We start from the raw sequence: 22969 nt of genomic DNA, 5'->3' as shown, positions 1-22969 counted from the left end.
ACAAGCCGTGGTCGACTGAGGCCGCAATCGGGTGCGCATCCGCTCGCATAGCGTCCCAGTTTATCGCTCAGCAGTTTCATCGGTATATGTCGACGCAGCCGGCATGGCCCAGTCACCTTTCCATGCCAACATGGACGGTGCCAGATCACCCGTCCCCGAGAACCACACCGAGCACGACCGCAAGGCGAAAAAGCCGATCCAGCTACACATTGACACCATTCCCCTGCGAAAAGAAGAGCATCTCGCCGAGGTGCGCAAGGAGTCCGATCTGGTCACTCCCTCCTCCCGCACCTCGATCGACCCCGCGCTCCCGACGGTGCTCAGGACAACTGCCCGGGTCTCGCTGCTGTCGACGCCGCCGCCACCACAGGCCCGACCCCCGTCGTCGCTCAGATCCGTCGAGTCTCCAAATATAACAGTATCGTCGCTGCATACGGGTAATCCACCGTCCGTGGCATGCAGCCCCCCACCGCCGATTCAGTCGCCAAAGGCGGTCTTCGTCGACGCTGCGATCGACACCCAGACCGACCATGAGCTACAAGAACTCCGGGAGCTCGGTAAGGATGTGCATTGGATCACCAAGCACCACTCCAGAGAAGGCAGCGACGAGATGTGACGGTCGGAACACAACACGGGCCGCCCAGCGATGCATTCGTCGTGGACTTGATCAGTATCTCTAACGCTACTCCGGTCTCGGGTTGCGCTGGTGCCCTGCATTCGTGCACTCTGCCTCCCTGGCACAAGTTTGGCGCCAGAGCAATCTACTGCGTTGGTATCATGAAAAGTACCCCCAGCACAACCCCTCGGAGCTCGTGCCGCTCACTACCCTCGAGCTGGAGCTGGAAGTGAAGCGCCGCCATGACCCGTTCCGCTACGAGCTGATCTTCGAGGTCGCTCGAACAGCGTTCCGATCCTATGACGAGAAACTTGGCGACATGGAGGCAGCCAGCAAGGCCAACCACAGGGAGATACTGGACTATCAGTCGACCTGCGAGAGCGTACGAAAGGAGAACGCCATCCTCAAGAGCCAGAGCGACGAGCTGCACAGGCGGTGAGGCATCCCGGCCGAGAGGGTATCAGGCGGCACCGTCGCTGTGCCATATATCGTTTGGCCGATTGCCGAGTGTCCAAATGATCAGCGGCGCTGACATTGGCGGGTCATCCGATAGGATCAAGGAGCTGAATGAGAGAACGTGTCATGACTGCCGAGAGCACCAGAGTCAAATCGATTTGTTGAAGGACGAGGTTCTGCAGCTCACAGCAGAAATCAAGCGCAATGAGCCGATTGTGACTCGAGGTGGGTGCTTGTGCTGATGGTGGGAGACTGCCAGGGGCGGAACTCCAGGCCAAGGGAATCTCCTCCGGGTAAATGCACCAGCACCAGCACCAGCTGAAGGCAAAGCCACATTCGTGTGAGACCAATATCAAATGGAGCTCTGTCGAGCCGATGAAGGGACTCACACTGGAATGCGCTGCTGGATGTGACGTAACGGCCCACGCCGACAGCCTCTGATCTTCAGAAACAAGCCCTGACCCTGACAAGCCACCTGACTTCGCTGCAAAACATGGTTGCAAGCCAGTCCGAATCGATCCAGACTCTGACTGACCAGGCACTCAAATGGGAGACCGAGTACAACGAATGCAGCGGCAAGCTCTCTCGGGCAGTAAGCTCGAACAAGCAGCTGCTGTCGCGGTCGATTGCTCTTGAGAAGATGTTTGGCGAAATGGAGAACAAATTGCTTGACTATCGGCGCGAGCTTGACCGCAGGAAGAAATGGATCAAGGAAAACGAAGGGATCGTGGAGGAGTACAAGAGGTGGGTGGTGAGAAGCAAGCGGGTTCGTTGCAGCCGACGGAGAATACACGAGCCAACCAAAGATGGAGAGACTGGCAAGCTGAAATCACTCGCTCATTATGATATCAAGCTGCATAGAGGAATTCGAGATTGGCAAGGGCCTCGTCACCGACACAAACAAGGCTCTCGATGAGGACCGGCCGTTGTTCCGAGGTCTTCTGAAAGCCCACATCAAGCGACTGTATCGAAACATCGAAGGTGGGCAGTCGTGTTCATGGGCAAGTGCTCCGCATTGGAGAAACAGCCCATGTCTACGCGACATTATCGGGTATCGGGTGTCGAGCATCGGGTATCGGGTATCGGGTATCGGGTATCGGGTATCGGGTATCGGGTATCGGGTATCGGGTATCGGGTATCGGGTATCGGGTATCGGGTATCGGGGTGCAGTCCCTGATATCGAGTGGATCAGAGTCGACAGACCCCAGCACAATGTCGCCATGGCTGATCTACACCGAATCGTGTCCGCTGACGGATCGGCGTGGGCTGCTCAGATTTGAGGCGGCAGCTCGAGAGTCAAGACAAGAGAAGCTTCAAGCTCGAGAGCTCGTACAACCAGTTCCTGCGCAAGTACATGCACGATGTCGACGAAAAGGACACGCTCCTGGAGGTGGGCAAGTCGCACCTGAAGGGCATGATCCAAACGGTATGTTTCGCAGATGAAGTGCAGTAAAGGGACAGGCGCTTGCAATCCGCATCCCGGAATACTGGCCCTGAGAGATCGCTGGGGCTTGTGCACCAGCTCAGCGACGATCGGTCTGCAGAACCCGTTCAAATCCATGGGCTGGCCATTTGCATGGTGTGCTGATTTCCTGCCGTAACATCGTCCTCGATCCAAGATGGAGCGAACCCGAGATGAGCGGGATGCAGCTGTGCAGAGGGCTGAATCGGCCACAAAAGAGACGCTGGAACTCTCCGAGAAACTCAAGCACGCGCTCACACAGCGAGACGGCGAGATGTCTGGTATCATAAAGCAGTAAGTTGCATCGGTGAGATGAGGGCGGAGGACTATCCAGGGAGATACCGGCGCCGACTCACATGAGCAGCTGATGCAGGTCCAACGACAAGATGAAGGAGATCCGGGAAAACTACGAAAGCGAGCGGATGCGGCTCCACCAGCAAATCGATCAACTACGTGGCGAAAAGGTCGAGCTGCAGGTCAGGAACAAGATCAGCTCAGCGCCGCCAAACGCACGCGGGCCTGTCTGATGCCGGGTGATGGACGGCTCCGGTCGCTGCAAACTTGGTCTGTTCAGATTGATAATCGGCGGGCGCCCTTGACTCGCAGGTCGAGGTTGGCCAACTGCTGCGTGACAAGAGGGCAACCGAACTGGAGCTCGATGCCTCGAAGAAGGTAAGTCCGCATTCGAGGCTGATGCCGTCGCCTGTGAAAGCCAGCGGCCCTGTAACAAGATATCATGGTGTCCGTTTGGGAGCACGATGTCAGGGCGACGAGTGCTCGCATCGGCAATTTGTAGCCACAGACACCTCATAGCGACTGGCGCAACATATCATGCCCACCGTGTGCAGATTGCGGCTCTGGGACGAGACAAGACGAGATACGAGCCAAGTCCAATATTTTGACAATCACGGTCGTGCGTATCGGCGACGGTCTGTCACTCAAATGTATGCGATGATATCTCAAACAAACAGGGCGTCCCGTTTTTTCTTGGAGCTGTATTGAAAATCCGCACAAGAGGGCGCAAACACAAATGCTAGGAAAAGTACAAACTGGAGCCATGCTGGCCGTCGTGGGAAAGGAGGCTTACTGAGCCGTGCTGAGCGAGGGATGCTTGACCAAATAGGCAAGCAGGTCGACCTTGGTCACAACGTGTCGGACCTCAAAGTCGCCGCTGGCACCGGTCTGCTCAGTGACGACGGCCGAGGAGTGCTTCTCGAAGAAGTGCGACAGGGACTCCAGCGGAGTCTCCGGGGTGATCTCGATATACTTGTGAGACTTGCTGCTGCTGCTAGCGCCGCTCTGGTTGAAAAAGGAGAAGAGCGTCTCGGAAACAGACGAGTCGAGCGAGCTGCGGCCGGAGGCGATCTTGGCCAGGACGTTTCCAAGAGTCACCAGGCCAACGAGCTTCTTGCTGTTGGAAGAGGAGACGACAGGGAGCTGGTCGAAGCCGTTGGATTGCATGATGTCGACCGCCTGCTTGTTGGTGGTCTGGAGCAAGATGCATCGTGTCAGCGGGCGAGGCTACCAGAACGACGGTGCCACAGCAGGCACTGGATCGCCCTCCCCCGTCTTCCACAACGACCGCAGACAAGAAATCACAGCCTGTGGCTTACCGATTCGGGGACGGTGATGGCCTTCTGGAGACCGAGGTCCTGTGATACATGGATAATAGTGCGCCGGGGTTAGCACACCCATCCATCCGAGCTTCACCAGCGCATCGCATTGTCGTCGAGTGAGCCCCTCGCCGACTCGTCAGTTGGTCAGCGAATCGGCACTGGCAGAAGAACAGAGCCACACTCGAGCACAGGTTCTGCACAACCGCCACCGCCCGCGTACCTTGATCTTGGCACCGCCCCACTGCAGCTTCTTGTCCGCTTCGGCCTTCTCGGTGGCCGCATCGGTGAAGCCGTTCTCCTTCATCCACTCGTCGCTGTAGATCAGGCACAACACCGTCAATACCTATTCGCACCCGATGGAATACGTCGCCCACTGCCACCAACGGTGCGAAAGAAGCCACCGACTCACCTCAGGAACTTGGTCATGTAGTTGCGGACAGAGTCCGGGAGGATGACGACGACACGCTGGCCCTTCTTGAGATGCTTGCAAGCCTTGAGGGCACCAACCAGAGCGGTGCCGGAAGAGCCACCGCACAGCAGGCCCTCCTCGCGAATCAGGCGGCGGGCCATGATGAAGGCCTCCTTGTCGTCGGTCTTGACCCATTCGTCAATGTACTGGCGGTTGAGCACCTCGGGAACAAAGTCGTATCCGATGCCCTCGACGGCGTAGCTGTGGATGCCCTCCTTGTTAAGCTCGGCAGGCAGGGCGAGGATCGAGCCGTTGGGATCAACGCCGACGACCTTGATGCCGGGGACCTTCTCCTTCAGCTTCTTGGCAATACCAGCAATGGTTCCGCCAGTTCCGGCACCAGCGACGAGCATGTCGATCTTGCCACCGCACTGTCTCAGGATCTCTTCGGCAGTGCCTTCGTAGTGGGCAAGCGGGTTGTTGACGTTGGAGTACTGGTCGGGAATGAGGGAGTTGGGGATCTCCTTGTTCAGGCGTCTGGCGACACCTGCAAGTCGATGCGCAGAGGAGAGTGCAGGAGACTTAGCCACAGCAACGGGCAATCAAGCCAGCGATGTACTCGACGTGCGCGCGGATGGAATAGCCGCCAATCCATGCTGAAGCAAACGATGCGGTTTTGCCAGACATCGAGCTGAGTGGACGGGTGCTTACCAATATGGGAGTCGGGGGAGTCCCAAGCAGCCTCGGTGGGAGTTCGAATGATCTCGGCGCCAAGGGCCTTGAGGACATCAACCTAGATGATTATCGGCCAGAGGGGGAGCCGCGTGGTCAGCCGAGAGGCGGAGATACAGATTGGGGCCGCAGGACCGCAGGGCAGCAAGCAATACCTTCTCCTTGCTCATTTTCTCGGGGAGAGTGATGATGGCTCGGTAGCCCTTGACAGCGGCGGCCAGAGCGAGACCGATGCCGGTGTTGCCGGAAGTGGGCTGTTTGGGGGCAGTTGCCAGGTGAGTGGGGGAGCAGATCATTCGGGGTCAGCCAGACCGCCAGACGCCTTAGTGTCGCTCAGAAAGAATAGCTGACCACGGCAGAGCTCTGGCCGATAGCGGCAGAGCCAGCAGCGGCGAAAACCGAGTGCACCCAACAGACCTCGATGACAGTGTAGCCAGGCTTGAGGCGGCCGTCCTGCTCGGCAGCCTCGATCATGCGCTTGGCAATTCTGTCCTTGACGGATCCACCAGCATTGAAGAACTCGCACTTGACGACTGAGCAGACAGGGGCAGGTCAGCCATACGCACCGACGATGCGGCGAAGGCAAGGACGCTGCGATCTGGGCAAGAGGCGTTCATCGCGGGGTTTGTGCAATCGGAGGCTCACCAACTTCACACTCGATGCCGAGCGACTGAGGGATGCGGTTGAGACGGACGCACGGGGTTCCGCCGACGTGCTCGAGGATGGTATCCAAAATACGGTCGTGCTCAGGGACGTGGGCCATGGTGCGTTCGTTGGAGGAATCAAGCAGGCAGGCAGATGGAGGCAGATGGAGGCAGATGGAGATGGTTGACGGATGGCGGGGCTGAAAGAGCGACGCCGCGGCTTTTGTGCAAAACGGCTGCCGCCAATGGGGCATCGCGAGGAGCGAGAACAGCCGAGAGCAGTCGAGAGCAGCCGAGAGCAGTCGAGAGCAGTCGAGAGCAGCCGAGAGCGGCCGAGAGCGCGGGCGAGACGGCGGTGGGGACACGCACACACCTTGTCGGCACACACACACGCCCCACCGCCACGCCCCCGCTGCGCACACACAGTGTGCTGCAGCACTGCACTGAGTGTCACGTGATGGATCTCGCCACCGCACCGCACAAAGACGCAAGCCGTGCTGCACGGCGGCCCTGATTGGCCGGCGCCAGACGGCTCTACCCCACAGCCTCTGATTGGCCAGTACCCCACACGCCCCGAAATCGGCGAGCCTGCGCGTGCTTGTTTTCCCTGGCCATGGAAGCAGGGGCCATCCAAGGTCGCCCGATCCCACTTGGGCAACCCGGGACTACTCGGGGACGCCACCGAACAGACCCGGCGTTGGGGGAAGACGGACGCCGGCATGTGCAAATGTATTGTCCCCACGATCTGCGGGCCATGCGCGATGTCGGCCACTGCTTTGGTCCTGAATTGCACGATATCAGCCGTGTTCAGAGACAATCAATCGATAACAGGGGCATCACATCGCGGAAGGTGCACTCAGCCCAGCTGTGAAGATGAGAGGCGAGGCGAGAGGGGGAGGGTATGTGGGGAAACAGGATCGGCCGGCCATGCTCCTTGATCTGGAGACATTCCCAGCGGCGCTGCGCTATTTGGAGATGGACATCTTGCTGAACTCCCCTTGGGCGCCCTGGATGTTGAGGCCAAGAACAAACTGCACTTGCCCCGTTGGCTGTGCGGTTGGCTGCAGGTAAAGTGGCTGGCTTTCCAACGACGGCGTGGCGCTCGCGGGCCCGCCCATGATGCTGTCGGAGCCAACTTGCAAACCAGCGTCGCCGTTGCCGCCAGTTATAAACCCCGACGTTTGACTGCCGATCGACATGCGGCCGTCCGAGTTGCCAGAGCACTCGCTCAGCCTGAGGTCGCCGTCGCCCATCTGACTTGAGCCTTTCGTGGGCGTGGACGGGAAGGCCGATTCGGTTCCTGTGAGACCGAGCAGGCCGAGAGAGTTGGTTGTGTGGTTTGCTGTGAGACCCACGGGTCTTGATCCGAAGCCTATCTGATGAGCGAGGCCTGACCGGACCAAGCCAGGCCCGAACAGCAACCTGAGGCTGACGATGCATTGGCGGTATCGGGAGTGCACCAAGAGACTGCCACGGATGATTCGATGATGTGGACGCTGCGTTCTCACGCCTTCCCAAGTACATACCATTCCACGAGGGGGATCGCTGGAAGAGCGGCCCGTTGCCGTTCAACGCCATCGGTAGAATCCCAGCGAGCGGAATCGGGAGCATCGGCGGAGGCGTCCCGAGATGCTGGTGAATCAGGCGTGGCGACGGCGTGTTGTTCCGAACAACCGGCGAGGCAGTGACTCGATGTCGTTTGTAGGGATCGAACCGGGGCTCGTCGCCGCAGCTCACTGGAGAAATCCAGTATCGTTGTCGCATCGATGGAGAGCAAAGGACGCGCAGACGTGACGAGTGGTGTCAGCAGAACAAAGGTCGATATTCGGGCACATTGCGCGAATGACTTGCTGCAGACACACCAAGCCCTGCGCAAAACCTAAAGGTGCGATCGGTGCGATGGGGCATCAATCAAGGCCATGCCGAGAGATCACCGCTGCTTACTCTTTCTCTTGCCCTTGCGGTCGAGCTTGGGCGACAGCACTCCACTAAAGGGAATAATCGGAGACATGGTCTTTGGCGAGCAGGGCACTCCCTCCAGAAACGCGCTTCGGGTGCTTGAAATGAACTGCAGCCGCATTGAAAAGTTGGTGGTTAGTGTCGAAGGAGCACCACGAAGACTGCATCCAGGGAGGGCAACTGCAGGAGACGGCAACTTGCATTGGCTTCGGGATTGAGTCTGGAGGGCTGTACGGGCTGCGATGAAGGGCTCTTGAGCTGCACATATGAAAACGATGAGCTTGACGACAGCGTTGGCGGAGGCACCGAGACCGTCGGAGGAGAGAAACAGATCTCCTGCACGGCCAAGGATCGAGGAGACGTTGTTTCAGCGCCGCGGGAGATGGCCAACAACATGTGCGTGGCAACCGAGCCGACCTGCGACCCATCAGCGAGACCACCAGACCATGCTCATGCGCATGCGGACATAACAGGCTCGCTCATACCTCGGACATGGCTGTGCCGTCGTCGTTCGCACTCGCGTCGGAATCGAGGTTGACGAGGCTGGGCCGGTGGGCAAGGGAAGTGATGGACGGAAACGGCTGCCCCTGTGTCTTGATATTCTCCGTGACAACTCGTTCGTATGCGATTTCGGTGTCGAACGGCCGCATCTCGTCCTATCACAGGGACTGAGTTATTGCTGTCGCCTCGGCGATCCGGGGGTGCTGCACCAAGCGGTCGAGTACATACCTCCAACAGCTGTGTGATGCGACTGAGGTTCTTCATTCCCGTCTGACGAGCATGGCAACGACGCAGACGATAGTGTGAGGAAGGAGGCTCTGGGATCAGCAAGCTGCATCCGCGTCTGCTTTCTGTCGAATGCCCAAACGCCCAGGCATGTCGGGCATGTCCACCAAGGACGCAATCTCTGGCTGGCTAGAAGGGGAATCGACGAACCTTTCGCAGTCCCTTCCGGGAGTTGCTGCTCCTTGGTGGGCCAAACGATGACTCGTCGCCGCTCTGGCCACTCCACCAGCCGTCAACGGCCATGTCTTCGGACGGACCACCGTCTCGCTCGATGTAGTGCAGAGAAGCCATCGGAGGGGTGGTTGGTATCGGTTCGCTGTCGATCGAGGCAGCTGCAGGCAGACCAAGGTCGTCGTCTCTCGCTATGGAGCCTCCGTTGCCAAAGGCTGAAGCCTGGGCCACCATCGACATATTGATCGGGGGAAACAACACATGGCCCGACGAATTGGACACCGATCGCAGTCGCCCGCGAGCGGCCCTTCGGGGCGTCGAGACGTTCCGGGCAGGCGACCTGATTCTGGATCCGAAGGTGTAGTCGCCAGACGAAGGCCGCTCGGGGCCTCGATGCGTCGACGGTTGCTTTGGTGTGCTCGGCGAGGGTCCGTCTGACGATCGTTGCGAGCTGCTCTGACCGTTGCCAGGGCCGTCGAACATGGACTCGTCGTCGTCATCGTCGTCGACCGAAGACAATCTCCACGACTGAGTTGGGTGTACCGGCGGAGGCATCGGGGGATTTGGATCCGTCGGGTTTGGCAACTGGCGAGATGCCAGGGAGCTGGGCTTGGACGGCGTCGATGGGGGTTGCGATGGAGCAAAGCGTGCGCCCTCGAAGCCAGACATGGATCAGATGCGCAGAGCAAATGGAGGAAGATAGCGGCGCCGTGGTAACGAACAGGAGGCAGGAACAAGAAGCAGGAGGCAGGAACAGGAGGCAGGAGGCAGACAGATGGTGCCTCTGGCAAGGGGTTGCGGTGCAGGCAAGCGGCACCGTCGTCGAGCAGCGACAGCCGATGGGCTTTGTCGCCGAGGTCGATACGCAGCAGCCTCGATCAGGGACGGCGTCGGCGGGATATGGCCGTCTCGATGGCAAACCAGCGCAGGATGATGCGATTTGCGGCTGTCCGGGACGCAGGGCAACGAAGCCGACGATTTCCGAGCAGAAGCGGGGACGGCTCGCACATCCGCCCTGGTCGCGTGGATTGGCTTTTGGCCCAGAGCGTCGCCGATCTCGACTCTGGCCTCCATCATCCAGCGCTCCCGGCCATCATGTCAGCACAACCCTCGGCACCGCCAGCGACCACATCTTCATCGGCACCTCCAGCGACCTTCCATGCGCCGCTCGAGACCCCCTCGTCTGCCGCGATCCCGCAGGAACTGGGCGATGCCAAGCGAGCTCCTCGCGATGCCAAGCTGGTCTCGCTGCTTCTCCAGGCCATGGATCTGGACGACTACGATCCGCGGGTCACCACACAGCTGCTCGAGTTCATCCATCGCTACACCCTGGATATTCTGGCAGATGCACAGGTCTTCAGCGACCATGCCCGGCGATCCGACATTGACAAGTCCGATGTCCAGCTGGCCGTGCAGGGGTTGGTGACCCATTCATTCGTCAACCTGCCCTCCCGAGACGTAAGTCTGCTGCCTCGAAGCCCATCGCTGCCCCCTGGATCGTCGTGGTGCCATAGCTTGCGGCTGTATGCCGGCTCTACTGACGCTCTCTTCACTGGATCCACACCCTCAATATCATACTCTTCCTCCAAACGCATTGGACTCGATCGCAACGCTTCGATATTGGTCGCCGCAAAGTTCCTTGCCGATCTCGCCCGCAAGAAAAACTCGATCCCTCTGCCCCCTGTTCCTGAAAAGTTTGGCATCCGTCTGCCCCCCGAAAAGTATTGCCTGATTGGATCCAAGCTGCAGGTCGACCACCACAAGCTACCTCCAAAGCCTGATCAGCCCGGTGCGAACGTCACCAAGCCCTCCTCAGTCCTGCTATCTGTGTCGTCGTCGTCTGCGAATCGAGGCGCATCGTTGCAGTCGTCCTCAAATCTGGCAAAGACGGCCAGTCTCCCCACTGCCAGCGTGACAATCCAGAACCCTACGCTTGCTCTGTCAGCGCACCAGGCTGCAGCGGACGTCACCGCCAGCCGGGTCGATGCCGACGAGGATTACGATATGGAAGGTTGGTTGTCCCAGATATTTCATACGTCTTGTATATCGCCAGCCGCAAGTTGGACAGGCTGGGTTGGTCTTGGAGACGGTCAGCCCTGTTTGGTTCCTCTGGGCGGATCTGGCCTGGCCTAGGACGAACAAGTCGGTGGGCTCGCGCATTTTGGGCAAGAGCAGTGATCATACTGACGATTTAAACATCATAGATGCGACTGATGACGCTTCAAGGGACATTGACAGTTCGAACGACAAGGCTATGGAGGGATCAGGTAGGCGGTGCCGCTCAGCCTGTCCAAGGTATTTCTGAAATGCCGGCCTGAAACGCTCCTGCACCCACTAATCCATGCTCTTGGCATGCTTCAGACGATTTGCTGTTCTAAAGATGCTTGTGGCGGTGCCTGAACTTGGCCTGAGACCTGAGCAATGCCAACCACCGCGGCTTGGACATGCCAAGCGCTACGAGCGCAGCCTGAGTACTGGATGGGCACACATATTGTGCGGAGCCGGACAGCAGGGCCTGTGGCTTGTATTCTGATTCCACCTTGGGCCTGTCGCTGTGTTGGCCAGCGGTCCGACAGGCAGATACACTGAATAGTATTACTTTGCGAGAGAAACGCCGGGTTTCCACCATGGGATTGCAGAGCGGGAGGTGGGATATCCAGAAGCATATCAGGCATATCCCCGAGGCAAAGCAGAGCACCACAGAGGCCCGAGATCCAAAGTGGCTCGGCGGTCTGCTCCAGTTCGGCCATGATCGCAAGCCCGATGCCCCATTCCGACAACTCCGAGCGAGCGCAAGCGGCCGCCCTGTCCCAATCAGCCTGGTGCCCCATCGAATGTCTCCTGAATTGGTCCGTCCTGCCGGCCTCAAATTCTCCGTGACATCCAGACCACCCTATTCGCCTTGGACCAGCCACCTGCTTTCCCACGGCCGCATCCTGTCTTCCTCCCAAGGAGCATCGTGGCGACCAGCACGTACCAAGGCAGACAGAATCAAGGCATACCAGCGAACGAAATGACGTCTCCAGTTGACCAAGAGTTCGAGGCCGGCATCCGCCTCATTCGCGAGGCCTTCACGAAGAAAGTAAGCGATCGCGACGGTCGCTCGCTCGACTGCACGCGTGTCTCCACATTCTATGCAGAGAGGCCGAGCTGCAGAAAGTACCAAAGGAGGCGCAGCCTCAGGAGGGGCGGGAGGGAGCACCAAAAGCAATTGAACCTTTCTCTGACGATGATGGATCGTGGGGCTCTTGGATATGTAATGCGGATACGACAAACGATAGCTCGGCATGAAGGAACTCGAGCTCATTCAGATGCGGGGCGAGCTCAACCGAAAAGAGGTCGAGATCAAGGTATGGACCGGAAATGCATCGAACCGCCCAGACACACTCGCGCTCATCGGCACCAAGGGAAAGGATGTGGTGGTGGTGGTGGTGGTGGTGGTGGTGATGGGAAGCTCATTCTGGCTGGCAAATGCTGATACGAGGTGGTCGGCTGTCCGTCGACTCGGTAGGATCTCACGAATCGCCTCCAGCAGCTCGAGACTCAGCTCTCAAAGTCAGAGAAGCGGATGGCTGAAGTGTCGCGGGCGGTCCAAAAGCTCACAATATTCAAGCAGAGTGTGATGCAGTCCTTTGGGGACGATGACGACTTTCGAGGACTCATCCAAACGGGGCTCGTCAGACCCATCCCCCAAGTTCCCACCAACATTGGAATCACACAGCAGGAGGTACGCTGCGCGACGTGCAGCGTGCAGTGTGCAGTGTGCAGTGTGCAATGTGCAATGTGCAATGTGCAATGTGCAATGTGCAATGTGCAATGTGCAATGCTGGATGCCTGAGCCAACTACTCTTCTCCTTACATTCCTCATTCACGAGGCCCCCCTCCAGAACCCGACCAGGCCAGTCTTCGAACGAGCCACATGTACGTGCCAGCGACATTGTTCGTTCCGCTGTCGTCGCATTCGCCACCCTCTCTCCGCTTGCCACCAATGCATCTCTTGCCCAGTCGAACTTATGTCTGTGTTCCAACGCTGTTCTCTATGCATGAATCGAAACCTTGCAGATGACAGCGACGCCACAAACCCAGCAGCGGGCTCGATTCACCAGGGATATCTCCCGCTGAGCAGAATGGACAGGTACCCTTTCTGACGTCGCCGCATCCGACCGTTTGCGTTCAGGGGGTTAAATATCGTCACCCCTCATTCAATCATCGCATGACATTCCACCATGACATGCTATCGCCGACATGGATTCCATCACGATCTCGTCGTATGTTCCTTCTCATATCTCCTCTCGCCACCTCAAACCATCGCTGCTTTGTACGGAAGCTCGATCGAAGCTATGGGCATGAAACCCATGCAGGATGGTATTCCTCTGAAACAACAGATATCCATGCAAAAGACCGAGCTATCCACGGCCGAGCTTGATAAAGCCGGACTCACGCAGCCCACCCAGCCATCCAGCAGCACCGGGGCCTCGCCAGTGTCCAAGACAAACGAGCTGCTGTTGCAGCAAATCCGAGCAGGCAGCGGGAACCCCAACTTGCCCGCCATGAATCTACCACGAGACCGGTCCGTGACCTTCAGTCCCATGATCCAGAAAGAATCCGTTATGGAGCCGGCACCATCGACGGCAATCTCCATGTCGGCATCGTCGCTGGGGGCACCAGCACCAACCAGTGGGACCATGCTGGCCGACACAGCGAGCTCGTCGGGGTCGGGGCTCATGTCGCCGAGCGGACAGTTCGTGGACGGACGTGAGTTCTTCAAGAAAGCCAGAGGCACTTTGTCTTATGATGAGGTATGGCTGGCTTGAAGCAAACGGACCTTTTGATCTGCACGATGGCAGCCTTGGACTGCATGTCTGCTTTGGAGGTTTCGTCGGGCAGACATGGCTGGCAGTAACCGCAGCCCATCCCCGCTCCGCAGTTCACGGGTCTGCTCATGAATGTCAAGGCCTACAACAACCGCGAACAGAGCCGCCAGAAGACGCTCGAGACAACCTCCGATATCATCGAGCAGCGCCATCCCGAGCTTTACAGCGAGTTTGTGCTTCTGCTCACCCGCTGACAGCCATCGGTACCGTGTGCCGGAGCGGTACGGTGTTGAATGCACAGAGTCGGGCATTTTCCGCCAACACCCATCCCAGATCCACACGACAACCAGCCATCTTGGTGCAGATGTCGATGCTCTGGTGCACGGTGCATCTCAGAGCCGGAGTGCAATGTCTTTGGACATATTGGATGGACACACGTGTATTCAGAATCCAGAAGAAGATAAAGAGCAATCTGTCGGGGACTGGAGCAGGGCGTCCCGGTTCATTTTGTCTGAGTTGGAAAACAAAGACTCCGAAAGGAGGGAGAATGCATCGCAACGAGAAGTAGGATGACGGAAGTAGAGAATTAGCACGAATATGGATTGGTGGGACTGACGGGCTCAGCGATGGCGTGAGTCTTGGGAGGAAAGCTGCGGAGAAGGTGGGGGAGAAACAAACAGCAAACTAGTTTTTACATGCAGATGATGTGGGATGAATGACATGGGTAGAAAGAACGTGGGGGGGGGGGCAGAAGCACGGCCGAGCAATAGTCCTGCATCAGTGATCGATGCTTTGGACTACCAACAGCAGAGCTGAAGCCACAAAGCGCCTCGCGCTCGCCGGGGGTGTTTAGGGCTTTGGGCTGCTCGGATGGATATAGATGCAGTCCTTGCCGTACTTGCAATCCGGATAGAACCTGCAGCGAAAGGGATAAGCCGAGTCAGTGTGCTGAAGGCAATGCGGCTATGAGGCAGTATCCTGCACGACGAGTCGGCACACTCACTTGCACAGCTCCGTGGGGTGGTGATAGCCGCAGCCGGACTTGTTGGCGCACTTGTCGCCAAAAATGCACTTGGTCTTGCTCATCAGAGCCTCGCGCGCCTGTCGCTTGGCAGCCTTGGTGCGCTTCTCAGCGGGGGTGCCCTCGGAATCCGCCGCAGGCTCTTCCTCATCCTTGGCCGGCTCGGGCACAATTTCCTTGACGGGTCTCTTCTTCTGGGACTTGGGCACCGACAGAGCGGGTGTCACGAACTCAAACAGGGTGTGAGAGGGAGGTGCGGCAGACTTGTCTTCGTCCTTGGCGGTGCTGGCGCCACGCTTGCGGGTACTGTTCGAGCGGGCGAGGTTGGCAACATCCTGCGATGAGTTGGAGCGGACGTGTCCGTTGGCCTTGGTCTGGGGCCGGCCGTTGTACGAGTTTCGCTTCTTGAGCTTGGCCTCGTCGTAGAGGCTGCTGTCGTAACTGCCTGGAAGGCGCCAAGAACCAGAAGCAAGTCAGCAAGGAATCAGCAGCGAAATCAGGAGGCAAATACGGGTCGTGGGAGCCAGGCACTCCAACCAAGCGAAAGTGTTGCCCGGCATGTTGCCGCGACGCTAGCGCGCACCACGGCCACCCAGACTGCAAACGTGCGAGAACCAACCTGGCACAAACTCCATCGCGTTCACATTGAAGGAGGGAACAAACTCAGGCACATAGGGCTTCCAGGACCCTCCGTTCACGACGGCTTCGGCATGGTCGGCGACGTAGTACCCATTGGCGTAGACAGACGCTTGGGTCATGTCGTCCATGACTTCGGGTGTGGAGTGAGCGTGGTGGAACTCGGTGGGTTCAAGATAGTCCAGCATCTCGGGAGCGGCGTCGACGGGCTCGAGCATTGGCAGCGAGCCATGCTCGTCGCCATGTTGAAACTGCGCGTGTTCAGACACTTGTTCCGGCGCAAGCTCTGGTGCTTGCACGGGTTCTTGGCTAGGCTCCGCAGCAGCCGGCTCATGATCTGCAGCCGACTCGGCCACGATATGCGCAGTGGGGCTGTCGACCTCGACAATCTCCCTTGTAGCTTCGACAGCCTCAGCAATCTCGACAGGCTCAAGAGCCGATGCAGTTTCTGTCGCTTCGAAAGCAGTGGCCTGCTCGATGGTCTCAATAGTGGCGGCAGCCTCGATAATCTCGACAGTTTCAGGTTCGATCAGATTGCTCTCGACAACCTGAGGAGCCGCAACGGGCGATGACGTGCTGATCTCCGAGTGCGCTCGCGAATCGTTGTGGATGTCCTCTTGAGTGACAAAAGACAGGTGCTCCTGGTCGATGTGGGCATCCTCCTCGATCTCAGCCGCATCAATGACAATAACAGACTGGGCTTCGACCTCAATGACCTGGATGCTTTCCGTCAGGCACTCGACGTTGATGCTGGTCACAGCGTCGGCAGTCTCTTGCGGCACCGCGGGGGTGACGGGTGTCTGGCCCATGTACGGCGTCGCGGGTGTGGGCACAGCCTCGAGAACGGGCTCGGTCAGGTCTTCGAACGAGAGCTGGGTGGCGATTGTCGTCTTGACAGGCGACTGCGGGCGAGGGGGGAGATCGACCTCCTCAATGCGCTCCGTGATCTCGGTAATGTCGGCTCTGGCCGAAGACGGCTGCGTGGCGTTGTCGATCAGCGTGTACGAGTCATGGCGCACAATCTCGTAGGGGTAAGGCTGTTCGTCCCCGGAGGCGACATACCCATATGTGCGTCGCTCGTTGATGTCGGCGTACATGGGATGCGAGAGGACCTTGGAGGCGGCAGCGGCATAGGACAGGACGGGCTTGGCTAGTACAGCGGAGTCGGTAGGCGCATCGGACAGAGCCCGCGGCGCGAATGTCGCCTGTGGCTCGGATACAACCGAGGCAGGCACTTGAGGCTCCGGGGTCTGAGAAACGGCATCCGCAACGGGAGTCTGGGTGCTGGGCGATGGCGAGGACAGCTCGCCGGTGCTGTTGTAGATCAGAAACGGGTGCTCGCCCTCGCTAGTGCTTGATACATAGCCGTAGTAGGAGCGCTCGTGGACTTGGGCGTAGATGGCCGAGGACTGGTGGGCGAGAGCCGGTCGGTCGGCCTCAGCATGGGCTGCTTCGGAGCGGGTGGCGGTCTCAACGTGGGACGTGGTTTCAGCGCCGGTGGTGGTAGTGGTGGTGGTTGTGATCGTGGTGGTGGTGGTGATGCTGGTGGTGGTCTCAGCACGGGCCGTTTGGGCTTTGGTTGCGACTTCGACGGTAACAGTCTCGGTTTGGACACTGGCCTCTGACGGGATCAGAATGGGTGTCGACTCAGGAGTAGCCTTGGTCAGCAGATCGACTGGTGTATCTGATACAGCAAAGCAGCAAGGAAGCGGGACCATGGCGTCAGTACTATGCCCCATGTAGCGAGGAGCCGAGACAGAGCCGCCACGCAGAGCAGACAATGCAGCCACACACGCGGTGGGGATACGGACCTCTGGCGGAAGTGTCGGACTTGTCGGATGAGACAGCGGCCGGGGTGGACACGGACAGGACGGCCTCAATCTCCCTGGATTTGTCGGCAACGGCCTTGGCGATCTCTTCAAACTCGACTGAGGGATTGGCAGGAGCAGCCGGCTCGGCCGACTCAGAATCGACTGATCGCGCTGCGACGGACACGCGGGTCTTTGCGGACGATCGTCTGCGGGTGCCCCGAGGTGTGGTCGCTGGAGTTGAGGTTGCGGACGAGGAGCGACTCGCATCGGCTGTCTGAGACGAACGCTTGGCGGACGAGTCCCGCTTCTTGGTGTCCTTTTTCTTATCGGGCTTGCTTGCGGCGAATGCGATGCGCTGGATCAGCAAGGCAACCGCGACGGCGGTTGTCAGGGCCAGCAAGGCTCGGGCAGTGGGATTTGTGGGAAACATGGCTGGGCGGGAGGCAGTGGCGGCACGGCAGCACGGAGCAGTCAGGAGCCCAGAGGTCGAGACGATGTGCAGACGGAGCGACGGGGTGGGATGGATCGACGGATCTGCGGGCCCGATGCGAGGATTTCCAGGATCTGGATGGCACAGAGGATATACGGGAGCTTGGGATCGAGCTCCGAGGGGGGTGTCGCAGGTGGGAGAGGCAAGAGCAAGCTCGCAATCGGCGACAGCGGCGGCGACGGCGACGATAGTGCGATCGAAGGCGATGGGCGATGGGCGATGGCGATGGGCGATGCAGCAGATGGCAGCGCAGGCAGGCTGGATGATCAGACGGATCGGGAAGACCAAGAGGGGCAAAAAAAAGGTGACGGGAAGTGATGGCGCGGCCAAGCCACACGGGACGAGAGCGCCGCGAGACGCAGCGAGGGGGCACCGAGGTGCGGGCGAGAAGGGGGCCGAGAAGGGCGTCGGACGGCATGTGGGACACGGTGGCACAGCGCATGGGCCATTGCCCAACACAGAGGCATTGGCCAAGCTCCACAGACTCTGCACAGACTCTGCACAGCCGCTGCTTGCGCACGGCCGCAGGCGATTGGCCCGGCGGACATGTCTTTGTGGTCGCACTGGACAGCACGTGATCCGGGCAGCATTCATGTTCATGTTCATTCCCGACCCGCAACAGCACCAATCCTAGCACCACCGCCAGCACCAATATTAGCACCACCACCACAGCTACACATGCCCCATGACAACCGAGATCTTGATCGTGTGCGGTCCTGGCGCAGCCGAGTCTGTCCACACCTTGAGCAGCTTGCTCGACCTCCAGCCCCAGCTCTGTGTGTTCTTGAACAGATCGGGCTTGCTCTCCAGGATGAAGCACTGGTCGGAAATGAAGCAGTACAGCTGAAACCAGGTCTGCACCTCCTCCCGCCGATCGACGTAGACCGAAACGCGATGTGAAGCTGAGGCATGCGGATCTTCGATTTCGGGCTCCTCGTCCTGTGCCCAGCGCTGGCTGTGCTCGGCCACCGAGTTTATGCGCGGCATGCAACGGGTCAGTACCATTGGCTGTCTCTGTCGCTCGGCAGCATCGCTATTGCTGTAGCGGCACTCGCAGGACCACATCGCAGGATACTCACAGATAGATACCCAGCTTGCTTGATCCTTGCGCGACAAGCTTCTGAATATACACAATCCAGTACGAGCTTGTCGAGGGTGATCGTACCGGGTCCATCGGGTCGAGACCCAAACAGACGTCACAGGCAGGGCAGTGTCAGTTGCGACGCCACAACAACCATTCCCGTGCATGCACACCGAAGGGCTCGTCCGCGAGCATATTCCCGAGCCGAGCTTACCCGGCGTAAAACTGCGTCTTGGAGTATACCCGGTCACCCCGATGGATGCGGTTCTCATCGGCCGCCTCGAGCGAGAACCGAAACGGCGGGAATCGGACCCGGCTGTGGGCATAGATCGAGCCCTCCAGCACTCCGGACACCTGCTTTTCGTCAATTTTGTCGGTGTCGCCGCTCGGGATGAGGACCTCGCTCGGGCTAGGGTCGCTGGTGTCCTTCGAGACGTCCACATCGTACTGAATGCCCAGGGTTGTGATGTGTTCTGCTGAGCCCTCGATCAGACACCGAAACTCTTGCTGCGTCCAAAATGCCTTCTCAAGAACATGGGCCGGGGCGAATCCATCGCCTCGGATCTGCAGCAGCTGGTCGAACCTCATGTGCGAGTAGACCACTCCGTACGAGAGCATGTCTCGAAAGGTGGTTTCCTCGCTCTCGCCCTCGCTGCCATCGCTGGCGCTTGTCGAGCCACTGGTTTCGCTTGAATCGGACGATGCCAGCGAGAGGGACGAGAGATCAAGGGCCGAGTCTGCAAGGGAAAGTGGCCGATGGCCAGTTTTGGTCCGGTCCGAACGTTTCTGGCGCAGCTCAATGACGTCGCGGATGAAGCAGTACCGCTCGTATTCGGACGGTACGCAGAAGCAGTCCGAGGCAACTATGCGCTCAAACCAGGACAGCGGCAACTGCGCGAACACTTCCTTCAGGTCCGCAAAGCCCTCTCGACACAGAAACGTGAAGATGGCCTCGATGATGGCGTCGCTGTTGATGCCGTAGTATGAGGCGACGATAAAGCCGATGCTGTCCACGACGGTCTCCTTGGTGATGCTGTCGATGATGTATGTGGTGCAGATATCAAGCAAATCCGAGTCGTTGAAGTAGGAGGCTGCTGCCATGATGCTAAACACATTCTTTGGATGGAGCCGCACCTCGAACTGGCCGTAAATTCTGCGGCAGAAAGGTGGCGTTGAACAGAGCCGAGAAACGCAGCAAACTCAGAAGGTGCTTCGCCGATATTCGATTGCCCTCGGCGCCAGACATCCATGAGCAAGCCAAGCTCGAACTTTGACAGGACGGGGGAAAACCTACCGGGCAAACACAGCATTAACACCCTCCAGGGTGATGTGAGGATCGTCAAAGGTCAGGTTGATGGTGCGTTTGTCGCTCTCGGCCCAGGAGCCGTCGAGCATCCCAGCAAAGAACGAGTTCTGGACGAGGATAATGCGATGCAGCTGGTACTTCATGCCGAGGGCCTCGATCGTAACATCCGAGAACTTGGAATTGAAGAACCCGCGCTTGTAGATGCCCTGTGTCATGCGCTTCATCTGCTCAAAATGGCACATCCGGTCGAGAGTGTTGGACTCGTAGTCCTGCGTTCGCCGGATGAAGGTGCGCTTCGGCAAGTCGAGCAGGGAGCCGCTGTGAGAGTCCTTCATGGTGCGAGGCGGGCGATGGACAGATGCGGGCAGGGAACGGAGACAGAGATTGGGCCCGAGACGGCACTGCAAATGGGAGCAGCAGATGCACGAAAGTGTGCAGAGGGCCAGACAAAAGCAACAGAAGGGGCAGAACGACGGTGCAGGACGGGAGACAGGAGGGCGAGATGCGTGGCAATCGGGCAAGCTGTGGGAAACAGCTCTTGTCCCACACATTCTATTTTTGGCATCGGCACCGCCACAAGCACGCACGACTTGCGGCATGCCCGTTTCGCAGCCAGACACCTCAGCATGCGTATAGCCTGTGTGGTTTGAATGATATGGCCGGCTACGCCTGTTTTGTTCGAACGAGACGGCGTGCTCCATTGTTTTTCCAATGCGCTGTATATGTCGTTGGCCTGTCGACGGACAATGCAGGCTCCCGCCCCAGATCCGGCGTTGGAGCCCAGCGAGCTGCCTGCCTTCCAATCGGCGGTGATACCAAGCCCCGTCCGAAACTTCGATCCAGCGGGTCTTGTCGACAGGCCGATCGATCCGGGTCAGTCGAGACAATCAATCACAGACACGCGACCGGAAGATGCGCCGGGTCGGGCTTGGGCAGCATCGCCCTGTCGCTGTCCACCGCTGCCCAACTCCATCAGCAAATTCACCCGGCCAGCCAGCCTGCCATCATCACTCGGCTGGTATAACTGCCCATGTGAGGTCTTGATGACAGCCCAAACCAAGGCAAAATCCACTCCCATCGACTCCCTGGAGCGGCCATCGCTACGGCTCTCGACCGAGGAAATCGAGAGCCTCCCAGATGGCTCCGAGCCTCCCGGCTTGTCATGCCGCCACAATATCGATGGCCCCTTCGACATCCCTGGGCTCGAGACTATTGCTCTGCCGCTGGCTCCGCAGACATACGGATACATACCATGCCCTCTCGATCCCCAGTCGTCGCTACCGCCAAGGTCCACAGCCAAGACCCCAAAGAAGCCCAAGATGCCTGTCTCGAAGCCCAAGCCGATGTTAGCCCCGGCTGGCTCTGCACACGGGTCTTCTGCCCTTTCACTACCACCTCCGCCGTCGCCGCCGCCGCCGCCACCCTCCTCAACCCGCAAGGCCAGCTTGCCGCTGGCACCGCTCGAACTCGGCCAGTCGCTGCACTACAGCAGCCTGAAGCCTCGCGAGTCTCTCAAGATCCCGATCATCTCAGCCCCCTTTGCCGATGTTGAATGGGTAATACTCGCATGCCCATCGTCGCCGAGACCAACCAGCATTTAAACGACTCGGGCTTCGTCACCGCGACCTTCAGCACCTCGCTCATAGTGCACAGCAGACTACATCACCATGTATCCCCTTTCTTGAACCATCTTGCTTCACCAAGCACCTTGATTCCCACGCCCCTCATTTGTGATGCCAGAACCTCCATCTGAACATGCACCAGCCTGACACTCGCTGCGATGCTAACCCGGCCGTGGGCTTGACCATCTTCACCATATGCTTGACCATTTTGAACATGTGCTTGACCATTTCGGCCAGGTCCGCAACGCCCGCATTGCCATGGCAGCGAAACCAAAGCGCGGCGGCGTCTCCGAGAGCAACCTCACAAAGTCCGCATGCCAGCCAGATTACTTCCACTCATACGCCGAGGTCAAGGTGCTCGACACCGAGAGCCATCACCTGGCCGTGCTCCTGCCCCATCGATACACCAAAAAGGTTCCCCTCTTCGGCAGCATTCCGCGGTTCCCCGTCACCAACAATCAGGTAATGGAGCAGCAGTTGACAACCAGCCTCTCCGGGACGTCACTATGTCGCTCCATCCGCCCTTCGCCTCGGCTTCCCATCACTCTGCCGCAAATCGTACACTCCTGCTCACAGGCTTCTCACTCTTGGTTCAGAGAAGATTGACGAGCCATCGCCTGAAGCCGCTGGATATGGATTCTCACCCTGCTGGGCCAAGCCTCGATCTGCACGACATTTGCGATCTCGAACCACCCTCTCGGCCCTGGAACTCAGAGGCTCGAGCACCGACCGACCCGTCTCAACGTCCGGCAACTTCAGGCAGTCGTCTTGCACCCCTCCCAGCCAAGAATCGTCAGATCGTCGTCGCTTCAACCTATCTCGCTGCACCACCGGCCATCCGTCAGCTAAATATGCCTCATCCCCAGGCTTCCAGGTCCGAGCACCATCAGCCCACCTCGAACCCACCAGAGATCATCGGCACGGCAGTTCCAGCTCGTTCTTTGGCGAAGCTGGGGGCGTCAAAAATTGCACAGGAGCACAGGACAAGGACAGATCTCGGCCTCCGGCTGCAGCGTACGCATCCGCTAACCAAGGCGGCTCAGTGCGGATACCCCGCCAGGGATCAGCAGGAACTCCTCTCCAAGATCATGGCCCGGGTGAGACCCAGCTGTCTCCCGAGAGGCGGAATCCCAAGTTTATCTGCGTCTCTGGCTTCCTGTCCGCGAACCAGCGGCTCGGAGAAGATGGTGACCCTTGCCAAGGCCGCTCCTCCGTTCAGCAACGACATGACCGAAGTTACCAGCGGCTGGGATATCCAACCGCAAGCCCCTCACCCTTCACACGAGCCGCTCCACGAGTCATATGGGACACTCGGCCCAGTCACTAGGGCCACATCG

At 58.9% G+C, this 22969-nt stretch overlaps 8 protein-coding genes across 8 annotated transcripts; 4 read left to right on the top strand and 4 right to left on the bottom strand.

The window, feature by feature from the left end:
• Window positions 1-130: 130 nt before the first annotated feature.
• Window positions 131-3436, top strand: BJ171DRAFT_596773 (uncharacterized protein; the record flags this gene model as incomplete). The annotated part of the gene is made up of 10 exons (XM_053114703.1): window positions 131-557; window positions 745-1051; window positions 1170-1297; window positions 1507-1816; window positions 1926-2053; window positions 2347-2498; window positions 2692-2828; window positions 2908-3010; window positions 3141-3206; window positions 3383-3436. 10 exons carry the CDS (start codon window positions 131-133, stop codon window positions 3434-3436), a joined length of 1812 nt encoding a protein of 603 aa, XP_052969271.1.
• BJ171DRAFT_439474 (tryptophan synthase beta subunit-like PLP-dependent enzyme) lies at window positions 3418-6124 on the bottom strand. Its single transcript, XM_053108023.1, has 8 exons — window positions 5937-6124; window positions 5709-5824; window positions 5447-5545; window positions 5271-5352; window positions 4560-5106; window positions 4371-4464; window positions 4148-4186; window positions 3418-4022 (listed from the first exon to the last, which is right to left on the bottom strand). The coding sequence occupies exons 1-8, from the start codon at window positions 6052-6054 to the stop codon at window positions 3618-3620; spliced, it is 1500 nt and encodes a 499-aa protein (XP_052969270.1). The 5' UTR covers window positions 6055-6124; the 3' UTR covers window positions 3418-3617.
• Window positions 6125-6639: 515 nt separating this feature from the next.
• On the bottom strand, window positions 6640-9890 carry BJ171DRAFT_493839 (uncharacterized protein). Its single transcript, XM_053109954.1, has 7 exons — window positions 8831-9890; window positions 8624-8665; window positions 8380-8550; window positions 8096-8230; window positions 7880-8003; window positions 7462-7671; window positions 6640-7235 (listed from the first exon to the last, which is right to left on the bottom strand). The coding sequence occupies exons 1-7, from the start codon at window positions 9518-9520 to the stop codon at window positions 6901-6903; spliced, it is 1707 nt and encodes a 568-aa protein (XP_052969269.1). The 5' UTR covers window positions 9521-9890; the 3' UTR covers window positions 6640-6900.
• Window positions 9891-10075: 185 nt separating this feature from the next.
• Window positions 10076-10603, top strand: BJ171DRAFT_412483 (transcription initiation factor TAFII31; the record flags this gene model as incomplete). Its single annotated transcript, XM_053107293.1, has 2 exons — window positions 10076-10309; window positions 10487-10603. Coding segments are annotated over 2 exons (351 nt in total), but the record flags the coding sequence as incomplete, so codon positions are not given.
• A 1261-nt stretch (window positions 10604-11864) lies between these two features.
• On the top strand, window positions 11865-14090 carry BJ171DRAFT_596769 (uncharacterized protein; the record flags this gene model as incomplete). Its single annotated transcript, XM_053114702.1, has 7 exons — window positions 11865-11933; window positions 12133-12201; window positions 12363-12578; window positions 12739-12772; window positions 12914-12986; window positions 13179-13650; window positions 13779-14090. The coding sequence occupies 7 exons, from the start codon at window positions 11865-11867 to the stop codon at window positions 13917-13919; spliced, it is 1074 nt and encodes a 357-aa protein (XP_052969267.1). The 3' UTR covers window positions 13920-14090.
• On the bottom strand, window positions 14091-17888 carry BJ171DRAFT_493834 (uncharacterized protein). The gene is made up of 4 exons (XM_053109953.1): window positions 17134-17888; window positions 15306-17006; window positions 14669-15131; window positions 14091-14581 (listed from the first exon to the last, which is right to left on the bottom strand). The coding sequence occupies exons 1-4, from the start codon at window positions 17561-17563 to the stop codon at window positions 14515-14517; spliced, it is 2661 nt and encodes an 886-aa protein (XP_052969266.1). The 5' UTR covers window positions 17564-17888; the 3' UTR covers window positions 14091-14514.
• A 331-nt stretch (window positions 17889-18219) lies between these two features.
• Window positions 18220-20345, bottom strand: BJ171DRAFT_456417 (uncharacterized protein; the record flags this gene model as incomplete). The annotated part of the gene is made up of 4 exons (XM_053108315.1): window positions 18220-18578; window positions 18703-18768; window positions 18919-19857; window positions 19999-20345. The coding sequence occupies 4 exons, from the start codon at window positions 20343-20345 to the stop codon at window positions 18296-18298; spliced, it is 1635 nt and encodes a 544-aa protein (XP_052969265.1). The 3' UTR covers window positions 18220-18295.
• A 534-nt stretch (window positions 20346-20879) lies between these two features.
• BJ171DRAFT_596766 (uncharacterized protein) lies at window positions 20880-22913 on the top strand (the record flags this gene model as incomplete). The annotated part of the gene is made up of 3 exons (XM_053114701.1): window positions 20880-21566; window positions 21870-22094; window positions 22234-22913. Coding segments are annotated over exons 1-3 (1416 nt in total), but the record flags the coding sequence as incomplete, so codon positions are not given.
• Between the last annotated feature and the right edge of the window lie 56 nt (window positions 22914-22969).

The sequence above is a fragment of the Polychytrium aggregatum genome, assembly GCF_025602895.1.
Source record: "Polychytrium aggregatum strain JEL109 chromosome Unknown BJ171scaffold_8, whole genome shotgun sequence".
In the NCBI taxonomy this organism is placed as follows: domain Eukaryota; kingdom Fungi; phylum Chytridiomycota; class Chytridiomycetes; order Polychytriales; genus Polychytrium; species Polychytrium aggregatum.
This window is presented reverse-complemented; position numbering and strand designations above follow the sequence as displayed.